This window comes from Macaca thibetana, chromosome 15, assembly GCF_024542745.1.
Source record: "Macaca thibetana thibetana isolate TM-01 chromosome 15, ASM2454274v1, whole genome shotgun sequence".
Taxonomy (NCBI): domain Eukaryota; kingdom Metazoa; phylum Chordata; class Mammalia; order Primates; family Cercopithecidae; genus Macaca; species Macaca thibetana.
The window spans coordinates 6132127-6146932 of record NC_065592.1 but is presented as its reverse complement, the minus strand read 5'-3'; the positions used below and the strand labels follow the sequence as shown (position 1 = coordinate 6146932).

The window sequence follows — 14806 nt, the reverse complement described above, 5'->3', positions numbered from 1 at the left end:
CCTTGGCCTCCCAAAGTGCTGGGATTACAGGTGTAAGCCACCACGCCCGGCCCTTTTTTTTTTCTTTTTTTTTGTCTAGAGTCAGAGTCTTGCTCTGTCTCCCAGGCTGGAGTGCAGTGATGCAAACATGGCTCACTGAAGCCTCGAACTCATGGGCTCAAGGGATACTCCCGCCCTAGCCTCTTGAGTAGCTAGGACTGCAGGCATGCGCCACCACACTGGCTAATTTTTTTATTTTTTGTAGAAACAGGATCTCACTATGTTACACAGGCTGGCCTCAAATTCCTGGGCTCAATCTATCCTCCTGCCTCAGCCTCCTAAAGTGCTGGGATCATAGGTACGCACCACCATGCCTGGCCTGTGTGGTTCTCTAAAAGATAAGGACTTTAAAAAACATAACCACGATATTATCATCACACCTAGTAAACATCAATTTAATATCATCTAATATAGGCAATGTCCAAATTTCCAGTTATCTCATATATATACGTTCCATTTGTTTGCGTGTTTGATTTTACAGGATGTTTGAACCAAGGGCCAGAGGAGCTTCACGTCTGCCATTAATTGGTATACTTTTGAGGTTTCTCCTGCTCTAGGTCCATCCTTTTTCCATATCAATTTTTTCTCCAGTCAACTCGTCCCTTGGAAAAAGTGGATGATTACTGCCGGAGATTCCTCCAGTCCAGATCTTGCAGATGGCGTCCCCTGGTGTCGTTCAGGGTGATGCTCTGTCCTCTGTCTTTCTTATGTGCTCACAGCTCGGTCTAGAGGCTTGATCTGATTCAGGTTCAATTGCTTTGGCTTCGGGTGAGTGTGTGTTCTTCTAGAGACGCTCACTGTCTGCTGGCCTCTCAGTGGGAAATTCTGGGCTGGTGCGGCTCAGTGCCTGGAGCCATTCATTCATCAGGGACTGCAAATTCTCCTGTGAAATGCTTCTACAAAAAAGAAGCTTCCCCTCATCAACTTTCGGTTACCCCGAGGTACAGTTTATATAGGACAGGCAGGATAAATGCTTGATTCTTTCCCTTTATTTACCAGTTTTCAGAATAATGAGTCGCCTATAAATATTTGAATGAATGGATGAATAATACATGTGTGAATGACCTGATGGGGGTGTGGGAGTTGGGGGTTCTGTCACCCTCAAGGGTGTGGCCGTGGACCACAAGCTGACAGCAGAGGTCCAGCCCGAAGCCAGGTGCCTTTCTACACAGTGAGGTGCAGCCCGTGGCCAGGTCCCTGTCTCCACCAGGGGCTGGCAGCTGCCTCTGCCACCCATCAACCCACCTCAGTCAAAAGCTAGGTGATCAGAAGCTGCATTACTAAGAATCTAGCATCAGGGACAAGGGAGTACCATCACTCTCCCCGACTGAGATGTGAGGAATCCTTGAAACCAGCATCGGAGCGGAGAGGAGAGCCGCGCAGTGAGTGCAGCGGTGGCCTTCGGAACGCGGCGTTGATCTCTCCGCAGGAAGGGGAATCAAGGAGTTTCTGGCCTAAAGGTTAGGCTGGCGGCCTCCAGGGTTTCTTCCTGGGCCCCTCCTGGGAGGCTCTCCTTTCCCCAGAGGCCAGGCCAGGCTGCCCACAAGCTCTCTGACATCTCTGCCCTCTCGGTGTGTCCCCAGGTGCAAGTGCAACCTGCATGCCAACCTGTGCTCCATGCGAGAGGGCAGCCTGCAGTGCGAGTGCGAGCACAACACCACCGGCCCCGACTGCGGCAAGTGCAAGAAGAATTTCCGCACCCGGTCCTGGCGGGCCGGCTCCTACCTGCCGCTGCCCCACGGCTCTCCCAATGCCTGTACGTGCCACTCCCCGGGGCCACAAGCCTGCATGACTGTAGTCTTCCCCGCCCATCAATCCCAGGAGCTGTGGATCATACACACGCACACATACCTGCACACAGGCACATACGTGTGCACCTGCATGCACATGTGCACGCAGAAACATACGAGCATGCATGCACAGGCATGGGCATACATATAAATGCACAAACACGTGCATGCACAGACACACACATGCATGCATGCCCCCCACACACACACTTTGTTCTACAGCTCCCAAGCACCAGGTCTTGTAACAGGTCCCTCTAGCATACCTGCATCCTGCCGAACGCTAAGCTGCCCTTCCAGCCCTGGTCTGCAGGGAAACCCGAGATGAGCAGCATTTCTGTAGCCCTTCCCCTTCTTAACCCTGACACCTGGCAGGAGGCCCCCGTGGGATGGCAGGGAGTGATGAGGTGGGACCCCCACTTCAGGTGAGGGGATCAGTAGCATCATCCCTGATCATGAGCATCTCTGGGGTGTTTGGAGCAAGCCACAAAAGCCAAGTGCTGCGTGTTCAGCACTTCCTCCATCCTCAGAGCAACCCCTGGGAGCTGAGCTCCTGTCATCCCATTTTACAGATGTGTCCTCTATGGCCTGCACCAGAGTCCCCCGCACGTGCTCTCTGCCCACCCCTCTCCTGTCCTCGCCCAGCCATGCCAGGGAGCCATCCTCAGGGTCTGCCCACTCGCATCTGCATCATAGTCCCCCTTCGGAGGACCCCCACTCAGGAAGCCCCTGGGCTGCAAGTGGAGAAGGCCACAGACTGCCCCTGGGGTGGGCTCTCCCTGACCCCCACCGTTGCCACTTTACAGATGCTGGCCGTTCTCAAGTGCGTGGTTGGTGCCCAAGGCCCTCCTGGGCACTTTGTGTATCTCGCTTCCACCTCACACAGCCCCATAGGGCGCAGTCCTTATTATGCTCCATTGTCCAGATGAGCAGACTGAGGCCCAGCGAACCTCGGGGTCCTCCCAGGTTTCACAGTGAGTTGCGTGCCAATGCCAGGGCTTAGGGCAGCTACTGGATCTGATGCCCACACCAGGCCTGGGCAGTGGGCTCCTGCACCCCATCTGGACATCCTCCCTCGACGGGTGGAAGATTTATGTGACTTTAGGCTGATCAAAGCTGAGAGCCATGTGCAGAGGCCATGACAGGCATGTCACGCGTGTGCTGCAGCAGGCGGTGAGACAGGCCTTTGAAGGGGTGACTTGGCAGGCACCAAACAGCACTCTCAGGTCTTCAAAGGCACAAAGAGCGCTCCGGGGGCTGACAGCCCACTCCAGCCACTGCCTCCTCCCAGCTTGCCATCCCCATCTCTTTGTGGTCCAAAGTGGCCGTCACTCTCTCCCTGACTCACAAATTGGCTTCCCCTTTGTCTATCCTGAGGGCCTCTCTCCCTTCCCTCCTCTCTGCCTCCGTTCTCTCCATCATCATGCCCTCCTTTTTTTTTGTCTTAGAGATAGGTTTCTCACTCTGCTGCCCAGGCTGGAGTGCAGTGGCGCAATCATGGCTCACTGTAACCTCAACCTCCTGGGCTTAAGCGATCCTCCACTTCAGCCTCCCAAGTAGCTGGGACCACAGGTGCACGCCACCAGGCCCGGGTAATTTTTGTGTTTTTTGTAGGGAAAAGGTTTTGCCATGTTGCCCAGGCTGGTCTCGAGATCCTGAGCTCTAGTAACCTTCCTGTCTTAGTCTCCCAAAGTGCTGGGATTACAGGCATGAGCCACCATGTCTGGCCATTTCTGACTTTTTTCTTCTTCCACTTGCCTCCTGCATCTGGAGGTTCTGCAAGGCCTCCCTCTGCCCGTCTCTGGCCACCTGAGACACTTAGCTGCAGGTCACACCTAGGAGGACCCACTGTCCCCACCCTCACCACCACCGGTCTAGCCAGCGATGGACAGACAGGCCTGTAGGGACTGCGCAGCTGGGGCTTCCTTATTTAGGGGAGACTCCTGGAGCTGGCCCCACCTCCTGCTTCCCTGGGAGTCCCTGGGAATTGCCTTTGAGGCCCCCAAGCCCCAGGAAGGAGGGGTTTCTTCTGATATTTGCAGGCGCTGCTGTCCTCAGCACCCGGGTCTCCTGCCTTCTCTGGGGCACCAACAGGAAACAGCCCAAGGAGACACAGAGGCTAATTTTGCCCTCACCCTGCCCCTGCTGTGACCCCTTCTCAGTAAGTGGCACTGACATACACGGGGCCAAGCTGCAAGTCTGGGGGTCACCTTGACTGAAGACCCTCCTCCCCCCACGTTCTTCCAACTTCCCTCCATCCCCCCAGGTCTCTCCCAATGCCACCCTCAGCCCTGCAGCAGCCCTCAAGCCCAATGTCTTCCCACCTCCTTACCCCTCTGCCCCCACCTGGCCAGCCCATCATCACCCCCCAGGGCCCAACTTAGAGGCCCCAGGACCTCCCTGTGCCCTGCCTGATGTCCCGCCTGTCCCCACAGAGCCTCACTTAGTCACCACCCAGTCCTGGTGGTGCTTACTGTGGCTGCACCCTGAGGTGTCCTCAGGGTCTAGCAGGTGCCTGCCCAGACACGGAGGTGGAGGAAGGAATGGGTGGGGATAGGCTCATCCTCCCAGGCCCAGGAGAAGTCCATGAGCCACACGTCCCACTGCTGATCCCACAGCGTCCTTTCTTGGGAACACCGTGGAGAAAGCTGTGGCACCAGCTCCTTCCTTTTGCAACTGGGATGAATCTCACTCCAGGATTTCGAGGCCCCTGGTCACACCAGGATCATAGGCCTCCCCCATCCCCTGGACACACAAAGACACCCAGATTCGAGTCAGGCCTCGCCCACTCCCAGCTATATTTCTCCCCCAGCCACGTGTCCTCAGCTGTAGAATCAGGACCGTAAGGAAACTCCCTCATGGGGTTCTTATGAGGACGGCACAGTTCATGTAGGGGATGCTGACACCGTGCCTGGCACGTGGGACGCACACCACCCGCGACGGCCGTTCCCGTGGTTTCTCAGCGAGTTTTACAGCCACACTGCACTTCTTAGACAGGAACACTCCACACAATGTCCTTGTCCTGCACTGGAGGGCCCAAAAATCTAAAATAGGAGTGTGTATGAAGCTCCCAGTGGAGCGTTTGGCACCTGTCAGCATGTCCCCAAGGGCAAGTCACCGCTCTGAGATTCAGTGTCTCCATCTGCAAAATGGGCCAATAGTGGTTCCTCCCTCCCAGGGCTGCCGTGAGGATGGAACTGGATAATCCACCCCGGTCCCCACACCCTGCAGGTCATCATTGCTAGCAGCTGTGTGGTGCAGCAGGTGCTCTTGAGGGAGGAGCACCTCCAGGCCCTCCCCTGGCCTGCTGGCCCCTCTGCAGGGAGGCGACAGCCAGGCCCCTTCCCCTGGGGCAGCCAGCTTACGCCCCTCTCTCTCCCGCAGGTGCTGCTGCAGGTTCCTTTGGCAGTAAGTACACGCCCAGGGAGGGCGGCCAGGGCCCCTCTTTGCATGTCCTGGAAAAAGCAGGAGAGAAAAAAGGGGCTTCGGTGTCCCCTCTGGGACTTGGGCCTATTCACTCCATCCTCTAATTACACCCCATCTGCTTCTCCACCTCTCCCCCCTCCACCTCTCCCCTCCACATCATATGCCATGTGTCATGTGTCATTTTGCTGTGGCCTGCTGTCCAGCAAGTCTCAGGCTCTCCCAGGAGCTCCATCAGTGCTGCTTTGGAAAACGGGACAGGACCTTTTGCAGGTCCCTTGGCCCCGGGTGGGCTCCCTGCTCCTCCCGCCCGGGCCTCTTCTCTCACCTGGATCTGGGAGAGGAGTCTCTCCTGCCAGGCAAGAGTGGGGTGACCTTCCACCAGGGGTAGAATCCACCCCCCAACCTGACCGTGGGGGCAGCCTCCCTCTGAGCAGCCTCTGTAGCCAGCTTGGCCCAGGGCTCTGCTCGTCCAGGTCAGCTCAGGTCCCAGGGGAGTTGGACCAAGGAGGGGCATCCGCAGGAGGTGGGGGTCCTGAGAGTTCCCCAGGAGGGTGAGGGCGACATGGTGCCCGCAGATTATCAGTGAATGTCATCGAGACTGTCCCCAAACACTCACAGGGCGCCAGGCACAGTCTCTCATTTTAGCCTTGCAAACCCCTCCCCCGGGAGGTCGCCATCTGCTCCGAGAGGCAGCAGGAAAGGGCTGGCCAATGTCAAAGAGCCAGCCGGGAGCAGACCCCAAATCTCAGAAATGCTTCTGGGGTGCACTGTCGGCCTCCACCAGGGCTCCGTGGGGCCCCACATCCCACCCACATTGTCCCTCCCAGACCCAGAGGGCCCCTGGCTGGGAAGCCAATGGGCCGAGAGGGCGCCAGGGACGCGGGCCTGCACAGCCGTCGTAAGTTACTTCTCTGTGGTGTCCCCACCCCAGCAACCCCCCCACCCTCTCTTGCTTTTCCCATCTCTCACCAGGCATCAGCAGGTCCCAGAAAGACCCCGACCCCAAAGGCCCTGTGGCGACTGCGGCCACCACAGCCATGACAGGGGCTCCCACTACTCCTGTCCCCTCCACGTCCACTGCCTGGGCCCCCACGGCTCCCAGCACCCCACAGCCCACAGGTGGGTGCCAGGGTACAGTGACCCCTGCCATCCCACCCTCTCCTGCTTCTAGCCTGCGTCCCCGCCTCTCTTGGGGTGGGAGGGTCGGCAGCCCTGTGCGGGAGAGCAGGGGCTTGGCTCTTAGAATAGAGACGCTGCAACCCTAGAGCTGGGAGGCCACAAGCCAAAGGGGCTTCCAGGTCACCTGGGTCAACCTGTTCCTGAGCCCAACCAGGGGATTCAGTGGTCAGTTCAGCTTCCGAAATCGTCTTCCTCCTGCCCTTCAAGCCATTGCTTAGAAGGTCTCCCAGACCAGTGTGGCCAGACAGCTGCAGGAACTGGGAGGAAAGGTGCTGGGGGCAGCGAGGCCATCCTGACATGCAGCCAAAGACCGGCCTTGTCTCCCAGTGGTGCTTCTGCCTCCACGGTTGCTGGAGCCCCGCCCACACCCTGCCCCCACCTGGCCCCCAGGGCCTCTCTGTCCTTAACCCCTCAGCAGCGCACCGGTGCGATGGATGGAGCAGGGTTAGCCCAGAAAGCAAACGTCTCTGATTAGCAGGCCAGAGGGAGCCTCTGGAGTTGGGTTTGGCTGCTGGGAATGTGGGGGCTGCGTGTGTAGCGCAAGGCCAGGCCAGGGCCAGACGTCCTGCCCCCTCAGGGGTCTGCCACAGACAAGCATGGAAACCTGATTCTCACTCCCCTCCGAAGGAGGGATTCGCATACATTCAAGGCTGGGGGTGCTGGGGTGGGCCTCTGCTCTCACCTGGACTCACCTTGGGAGTGTCCCTGGACTCTGCGCACTGCAGGTGCCGGGGGTCTGAAAGGATTTTTCCTTCCCAGAGGGCTCCAGGAAGACAATGACCAAGGGGAATTCTTCCTGGTCCCAGCCGGGGAGGGGTGCTCCAATAACCTGCCATATCCTGTCCCCCACCTCCCTGCAGGGAGGACCTGGTGGGGACTCCTGACCCCTTGGGTAGTGCCCTGGCCCTCCCTCTCTCTGATCCAAGAGGACCTGCCCCACTGCTCCTTCCCCCTGGAGGGGTGGCATTTCTGAAGGGCAGAGTCCCCTCCGTCAGCTCCTGCCTTGGCCTGTTGCTGCATGGGCACTCAGGCTCCCCAGGCGGGGGCAAATGCTGAGAGAAAGACCTCCTCCTTCCTAGGCCATCCGGAGCGGCTCCCCTGGGGGCAGCACATCCCACTTCTCTCTACATCCTTCCCTTTCTGCACGAGGCATTTACAGGAGGCAGGGGTAGCCAAAAGATTGGAGGATTTCAGGGAAGCCTCCTGGCCCAGGAATCCTCCTTGGGGTGGAGGACGTGGGTCACTCTGAGAATTCTGGACTTCAGACATGGGTTGGCCCAGCCACAGGGGAGCTGTGCTTGGCTACTGAGCCTGTGGTGGGCAGACAGAAGCAAAAACAGTGGTGGTGGGTGCTGTGCCTGCCTCCAAACAGTGGTCTGGCTGGGAGGCCAGATACTCTCCATATCACATGTGCAAGTGTACACACGCACACACGCATGCATGCACACACACATACACACACACACATGCATGCACACACACGTACACACACACACATGCATGCACACACACGTACACACACACATGCATGCACACACACGTACACACACACATGCATGCACACACACGTACACACACACATGCATGCACACACACGTACACACACACACATGCATGCACACACACGTACACACACACACATGCATGCACACACACGTACACACACACATGCATGCACACACACGTACACACACACATGCATGCACACACACGTACACACACACACATGCACACACACGTACACACACACACACGCATGCACACACACGTACACACACACACACGCATGCACACACACGTACACACACACATGCATGCACACACACGTACACACACACACACATGCATGCACACACACGTACACACACACATGCATGCACACACACGTACACACACACACACGCATGCATGCACACACACATACACACACACACATGCATGCACACACACGTACACACACACACATGCATGCACACACACGTACACACACACATGCATGCACACACACGTACACAAACACACACGCACACACAGAGGAACCTTGAATCCATTTGCGGAGCTGCTTCTGACTTGGTGCCAGGGCAGCCGTGGGAGGCTAGGCAGATTGTGCAAAGTTGGGAATTAAAGAGGAAAAGTCAGAGGCCGGAGTGGTACATGTGGGGGAGGCAAGGATCCCCAGGATCCCCTCGGGGAGCAGAAGGCATACCCTCCCTCTCGGCAAGACAGTGTTGCTCTGCACCCTCAGCCCTGTGTCAAGAAGCAGGACGTTAGGGGAGGAGGTGGCTTCAATGTGACAGTCAGTGGCCCCCACAGCCCACATCTAGGGGCTCCTCCCTCCTCTTCAGCAACCGAAGCCCCTGTCCAGAGCCCCCATTAATAAAAACGATCATTGCAGTTGCTGAGGGTGAGTTCTCCCGAGCTAAAGGCTGTGCTCCTATCATCGTATCATTATATTCTGGGGTCACAGCTCTGTGAGATGGAGGCTGTTATTTTCCTAGTCCCACAGGTGAGGGGAATCGAGGCTTAGGAAGACGCAGCTGGATTTTATGATATGTAAATTATACCTGAATCAAACTGTTTCAGAAGAAAAAAAAAAAGAGGCAGCTGCCCGATGTCCCGGGATTATGGAGAGGCACAGGCAGGATTTGAACTCAGGGTGCGCCAACTCAGCCACCCAAAGCTGTTACCCTGAGGCCTCCAGGGGCTATGCTATCTTTATTTATTGATTTATTTATTTATTTATTTTGAGATGGAGCTTCGCTCTTGTTGCCGAGGCTGGAGTGCAATGGTGCGACCTCAGCTCACCACAACCTCCGCCTCCCGGGTTCAAGCAATTCTCCTGCCTCAGCCTCCCAAGTAACTGGGATTATAGGCACCCGTCACCGGGTTCAGCTAATTGTGGTCTTTTTAGTAGAGACGGGGTTTCACCATGCTGGTCAGGCTGGTATCGAACTCCTGACCTCAACTGATCCACCCGCCTCAGCCTCCCAAAGTGCTGGGATTCCAGGCGTAAGCCACTGTGCCCGGCCAGGTAGTGCTATCTTTAAGGCCTGGCTTGCAGGGCTTCCCAGTTCCAAAGGAGCAGACCAGGCTTCCATGGGGCCTTGCCACAGCACGCAGGCCTTGGCGAGAACTTGCTTCCTGCACACCTGAGTTGTGCCCCTGGGCAGCCCAGCTAGGACTCTCTCCCTCCCCAAAACCCTGGTCCCTGAAAGATCCTGAATATCCCCGGACGCCTCTCAACAGGTGCTTTGGGCTCTTTGACCAGAGTCCAGCTGGGCCTCTGAACTCCTGGGCCAGATGTTTCTCCCGCCTGCCAATGTCAAGCTGTCTGGAGGACAGCGCTGGGGGCGGAAAACGCCGCTGGAGACACTAATCCTCTCCTGGGCTGGGCCACGGAGGGTGGAGGGAGACAGGCTCCGAAGCAAATGCCTTCAGGGCTGGCTTTCTCGTGGCTCTAATTAAGCCCTTGCCAATTTGGGCCTGGCGGCCTCATCTTCCCACTGAACATCGTATTAAAGTCAATTGATGTCCAAAGCTCTCCGCTCCCAGCTGGGAAGTCTTCCGCCCTTGTTAGCTGGTAGCTTTTCCTTTTCTTTCCCCACAGCCACCCTTGTGTATAATCCCTTCAAGAAGGAGAAAACAGCAGCCCTCCCCTGTCCCCCTGGGTTTGTCCTTGGAAATTTGGGCACAGGACAGTTCTTTGCCAGCCCTGCCTGCCTTCCTGGCTGGGGGTCCTGTTAGTCTAGGGGCTGAGCACTGTGGCATTTGGGGGCTGATTCATGCTGGGGTCCCTGGTGAAAATGGGCCCAGGCCAGGGGTCAGGGGTCAGGAAGGTAGAAGGGCGGTGATCAGGGAAGCAAGTCAGATGCTGGGGGAGGCTCCGGTCCCTGGATGGGGGCTGGACAGGAAGGAGGCCTTCCAGAATACTTCCGGACACATCTAAGATCTTGGCCGGAACACGTGCCCCACTTTGCAGCCATTAGAGACGTCAGCTCAGAGAGGTCTGGGCCCAGAGACGGGACCTGGCCTAGCTCTGTCCTTCAGTCAGAACGGGGATCACACAGGGAGTGTAGAAGGGTCTCGCTGAAGCATATGCAGATTCTCAGGCATGAGGCCACCTCCCATCTATCTGGCTTTAAGTCTGTATGTGCCGTCCACAGACTGCAATAGTGTAGATGCTGCCTCTGTAGTAGATTTGGACCCAGTTCCTTTGGCCAGTGTAGACAGAGCCTCTCCTGATAGTGCTGCTGCTTTAAGGGGCCTGTCGGGTGCGGGGCTGTGGTGCCTCAGTAAGTGCCCAGCTTCCCTCAGCACCACCCCCTCACATAACTTGGTTTCTTCTCTTCTTCCCCACAAGAGTGGACCAGGCCATCTACGGCTGCCCCGCTCTCAAGCAGGTGGTCCCAGGTGGCCGCCCGTGCAGAAGGTATGGGGGCAAGGCCTGTGATGGGCCTGAGACCCCAGGGAAGCGCCCTCTTAGACTCATAGGCCCCTCCCCCTGTAGTGGAAGTAGCAGGGGTGCGTGGTGGGGACCTGGGGTCGGCGGGGGGTTGGTGGCGCAGCAACCAACTGAGGGCACGGGTGTAGAATGTCGGTGCCTGGGAAGCTCTAGGGCATGGTGGTGAGGGAGCGGCCTGGTAGAGCAGGTCTACCAGCTCTGCCCCCAAACTTCACCTGCTTAGAGAAGTTCCATGTGGCACCGCCACGCCAAGCTCTTCCACCAGCACTCCCTCCAAGGGTTTTGGAGTCGAGTGGAGGTTCTGCCTCCCATGACAGGAACCCCCCTTTCCAGCTCCCCCTTGCTCACAGGACACCAGGGCAGTTGCTGGATCACAGAGCAAGTCAGAGGGAGCTTCCTGCAGGAGCGGGGGCCGTGAGACCTCAGAGGGTGGACTGTGGCGGGTGAAGGAAGAAGGTGGCATATTCCAGGCCGCAGGACCAGCCAGGGCAAAGGCTTGGCAGTGGGATGGTAGGGAGCCTGACAAAGTGGAAAATGTGTGGGTTAAAGGCGGGAGGGTGGGATCCTGGAAGACACTGACATCCTCCTGTTACATGGGAGGAGACGCACGGGCTCATCTGTAGCCGTAGACAGACACGCCAAGGAAACGTGCAGGCCTGCCTGACTCTCCAGAAGGGAAATGGTCCCTGGCCCCAGTTCACCAAGCCTGGGCTGGGAATTAGGGCCTGAGGTCTAGGGAACCGGTGAGCTGTTCTTCCAGCTCACCTGTTCAAATTCCCTCCAGCCCCAGCTCTGAGCAGCGAGCCGGGCTTTGAGCGCCCTCTACTGGCAGGAAGCTCTGGCGCTGGAAGCATATTTAGAGAGGGTCGGATGGTTGGTTCCTAGAAACCCGGAGGACCTGGGTCTGGTGTCCTCTCTGGTGATCGAGACAAAGCTGACGGGAGCCATCACTTCCCTGCCCTGGGCCCACCAGGCCGCCACAGACCCCCATGGGGAAGCCAAGGCAGTGACGCTTCCGGGACAGTGGCCTGCTCACGCACAGATAGGGCGCTGCGGCCCCGGTGGGATGCTGGGCAGGGCGTCGCTGTTCCTGGCTTGACAGCACTTGCGAGTGGGACTCCAGGGAGAGCGAAGGATTCACTTTGGCTGGAGCAGGAAGATTGTTTCAGAAAGGAAGGGAGATGCCAAAGTCCTTAAATGCCAGGTTTAGTCTCTGGGTTTGATGCTCCCGGAAGTTTGAAGAGGAGGTGGGGAGAGCAAGAGACAGGTGTGCAACACGCTATCAATCCGTCTAAAAGCCGTTCGGCTTCCAAGAAGGCCTTAGCAGGGCGCGGGGGGTGTCAGGGGTTACAGAAGTCATTTGGGGGAGTAATCCAGCCAGATGTGTCCATGGTCTCAGAGAGGGGACCAAGGGCAGGGCTGATTTGCGAGCTCGGGATGTGCTGTGTTTCCTTCAGGAAGGGGCCCCATCTCCCTGGGCTCTTCGAGGAGAGGGGCTGTGTGATTTGAGGCCAGAGGGGCCTCTCCCTCCCTCACTTCTGAGCAGGCGACAAGGCTGCCTGCCCTAGAGCTGGCCCAGGGCCGCTTGGAAGCCTTTGCTGGGCTCTTCCCTGGGCAGCGGGACCACGGCAGACGAAAGAACCTGTTTCTCATCTCTCCAAGCTGTGGGCACCCCTGCTGCTGCCCCTGCCCCTGCCAAGGGCTACAAACTTTTCCAGCTCAAGCCCAAATCTCCTCAAGTGATGCCTATTGAAGAATTCCAAGGTAAGAGGATGGGCCTGGGGCCCCATCAGCCCTCCCTGCCACCTGTTCCCCAACCGTCACTGGAAAAAGACGGTGCAAGACAAGACGGTGCAGGACAGAGGACAAATGCCTGGCTCAGAAAACCCTCCCGGAGTAGCTGGGCCAAGGTTAAACTGAGTCTCTCTTCCCTACAGGCCTCCCTCCCCAAGGGAGCTGGGAGCAGGTGTGAGTCAGAAGCCAACTTGGGCACAGTGGGCAGGCCACACAGCGGGCAGAGCAGATGCCAGAAATAGCCTGTCCTGGCTCCCCTGGGAGGTGTGGTCCAGGGGCTCGTCTTGGCTGAAGCAGAATCTGGGACACACGGGTCACCAATGCTGCTCTTTGGGACACTTAAAGGATGCCTCACCTCATTGTCTCTGGAGGGACAAAGTGAAGGGGGCAAATCCAGGTGGCCCACAGGTGGGAATGCCCACCATCTCTCATGGGCACAGGCTGCTTCTCCAGGGTCTCCCATGCCCTTGACCACTGGGTCAGTCCCTCCTTATCCCATCACAAAAGGGAAGCTGGGTCCTCTAGAGATACACAGATGGTGTTTCAAGAGGGTGGCCGGTGTCCTTCCTGGTTCAGGGGCAGCCACATTGGCTTTCTTGCTGGAGGGTGTGTGGGCGGGTGAATACTGTGTCCCTTCGTAGGAACATCAAGGGATGCCCCCCCATTCTTAGGGATGGTGACCTTCCTTACCAAATCCTCCACTGACATTGTGGGGTTCACCTCCAGTCCCTGAGAGCCTTGCCCCATGCTTGTCTGGTCCTCGGAGCGGAGCCGATTAGGCAGGGGTCAACCTGAGAACCACATAGGAGTGGGGTGCAGGAGGTGGCAGGACATGGTGGTGGTGGTCCTTGGTATGAAACCATGTGTTTCCAGGAGCAGCGAGTCACAAGCCGGGCCAGGGCCAGGGGGAGGCAAACAGGTTCCTGGGGCACCTGCTTTAAAGTGGCACTCACTCTTAGCATCCTGCAAAACAACCAAACTTGCAGAAAGCTCAGGCTAATAAGAAAGGGTCCAGCAGGTGGGCATTTTCCTCCCAACCATCTTCCAAAGCAGCATGGGCAGGAGCTCCTGGCCCATTGCATCTTGTCCAGCGTCCATCCATGCATTCATCCACCCGAGGACACCACAGGGAGCGCCGTGAACCCAGGCGCCACCCTCCCCCAGTGCACAGCCAGGTGGCATGACCCCGCCCTCCTTGCATGAATCACTTTCTAATCACTCCAGCACTCGGGCATCCTTCAGTGAGCACTTGGCCCTGGTGCCCAGCCAGGCGTTAGCAGGTGCTGCCCACTGGCCCTCCCTGGTTCCCTGCCCACAGGGCCAGGTGGGAATCCCTGGGCTCAGCCTACTCAGGTTCTCCTCCGGGTTCAAAGCAGGGAGGCCTGTCTCTTCCTGAATCTGACAGAAGGGTTGGAGGCCTAGGGCACCATCTTTTCCAAAGGTGCCTTCCTCCCTGCATGACCTGGGGTGAGTCCTTCCTTGCCCTGTGCCTCAGTTTCCCTGAATTATCACTGATCATTGATATTTTTCCTACTTGGCCGCCCCAGACTGCGAATGCTACGGTCACTCCAACCGCTGCAGCTACATTGACTTCCTGAATGTGGTGACCTGCGTCAGCTGCAAACACAACACGCGAGGTCAGCACTGCCAGCACTGCCGGCTGGGCTACTACCGAAACGGCTCGGCAGAGCTGGATGATGAGAACGTCTGCATTGGTGAGAGGGCACGGACACGGCACAGGGAACTTGCTGGAATGCGTGCCCCCTCTGGGGCCCCCCGCATCAGAATCACCTGGGGAGGCTGTGGGAATTCTAACTCCAGGGCCCACTCCATCTCTAAGGACAGAAAGCTCCAGAAGCTACTCTATTAGTAACCTCCCCTTGCGGTTCTCTGGCAGGCACTGGAGTTGCAAAACTTACCAGTGGCCTTTCCCTCTCTGGGCAACTGGAGGGGACACTGACCCTTCCTGGTTCCAAAGAGCTGTGACTGTAGCAGGTGGCAGGCACTCAGTGGCAGAGGCCACTGAGCATCTGTCTGGGGCTGGTGTCGGTCCGGGGGTGGGGGAGACAGTCCCCCTCCACAGCTCCTTTCCAGAAGGGTGGAGGAACAGCCTATCCCT

The 14806-nt window shown here is 57.7% G+C and overlaps 3 protein-coding genes across 8 annotated transcripts in view; 2 read left to right on the top strand and 1 right to left on the bottom strand.

Moving 5' to 3' along the window:
* GTF3C5 (general transcription factor IIIC subunit 5) overlaps positions 1 to 14806 on the top strand; it is an 870547-nt gene that overhangs the window by 2454 nt on the left and 853287 nt on the right. The gene's annotated exons all lie outside the window — the stretch shown is intronic.
* The window catches only part of MED27 (mediator complex subunit 27), a 443188-nt gene that overhangs the window by 368599 nt on the left and 59783 nt on the right, over positions 1 to 14806 (bottom strand). The window lies entirely within an intron of this gene.
* NTNG2 (netrin G2) overlaps positions 1 to 14806 on the top strand; it is an 83618-nt gene that overhangs the window by 63812 nt on the left and 5000 nt on the right. For 4 of the 6 annotated variants that reach the window (XM_050760015.1, XM_050760014.1, XM_050760012.1 and 1 more), the window contains 5 exons: positions 1623 to 1795; positions 5211 to 5234; positions 6225 to 6371; positions 12556 to 12657; positions 14235 to 14402. In XM_050760015.1, coding sequence (XP_050615972.1) covers positions 1623 to 1795; positions 5211 to 5234; positions 6225 to 6371; positions 12556 to 12657; positions 14235 to 14402 — 614 coding nt within the window. The remainder of the gene's footprint in view (positions 1 to 1622; positions 1796 to 5210; positions 5235 to 6224; positions 6372 to 12555; positions 12658 to 14234; positions 14403 to 14806) is intronic. The other 2 variants (XM_050760017.1, XM_050760016.1) reach the window with 1 other exon arrangement.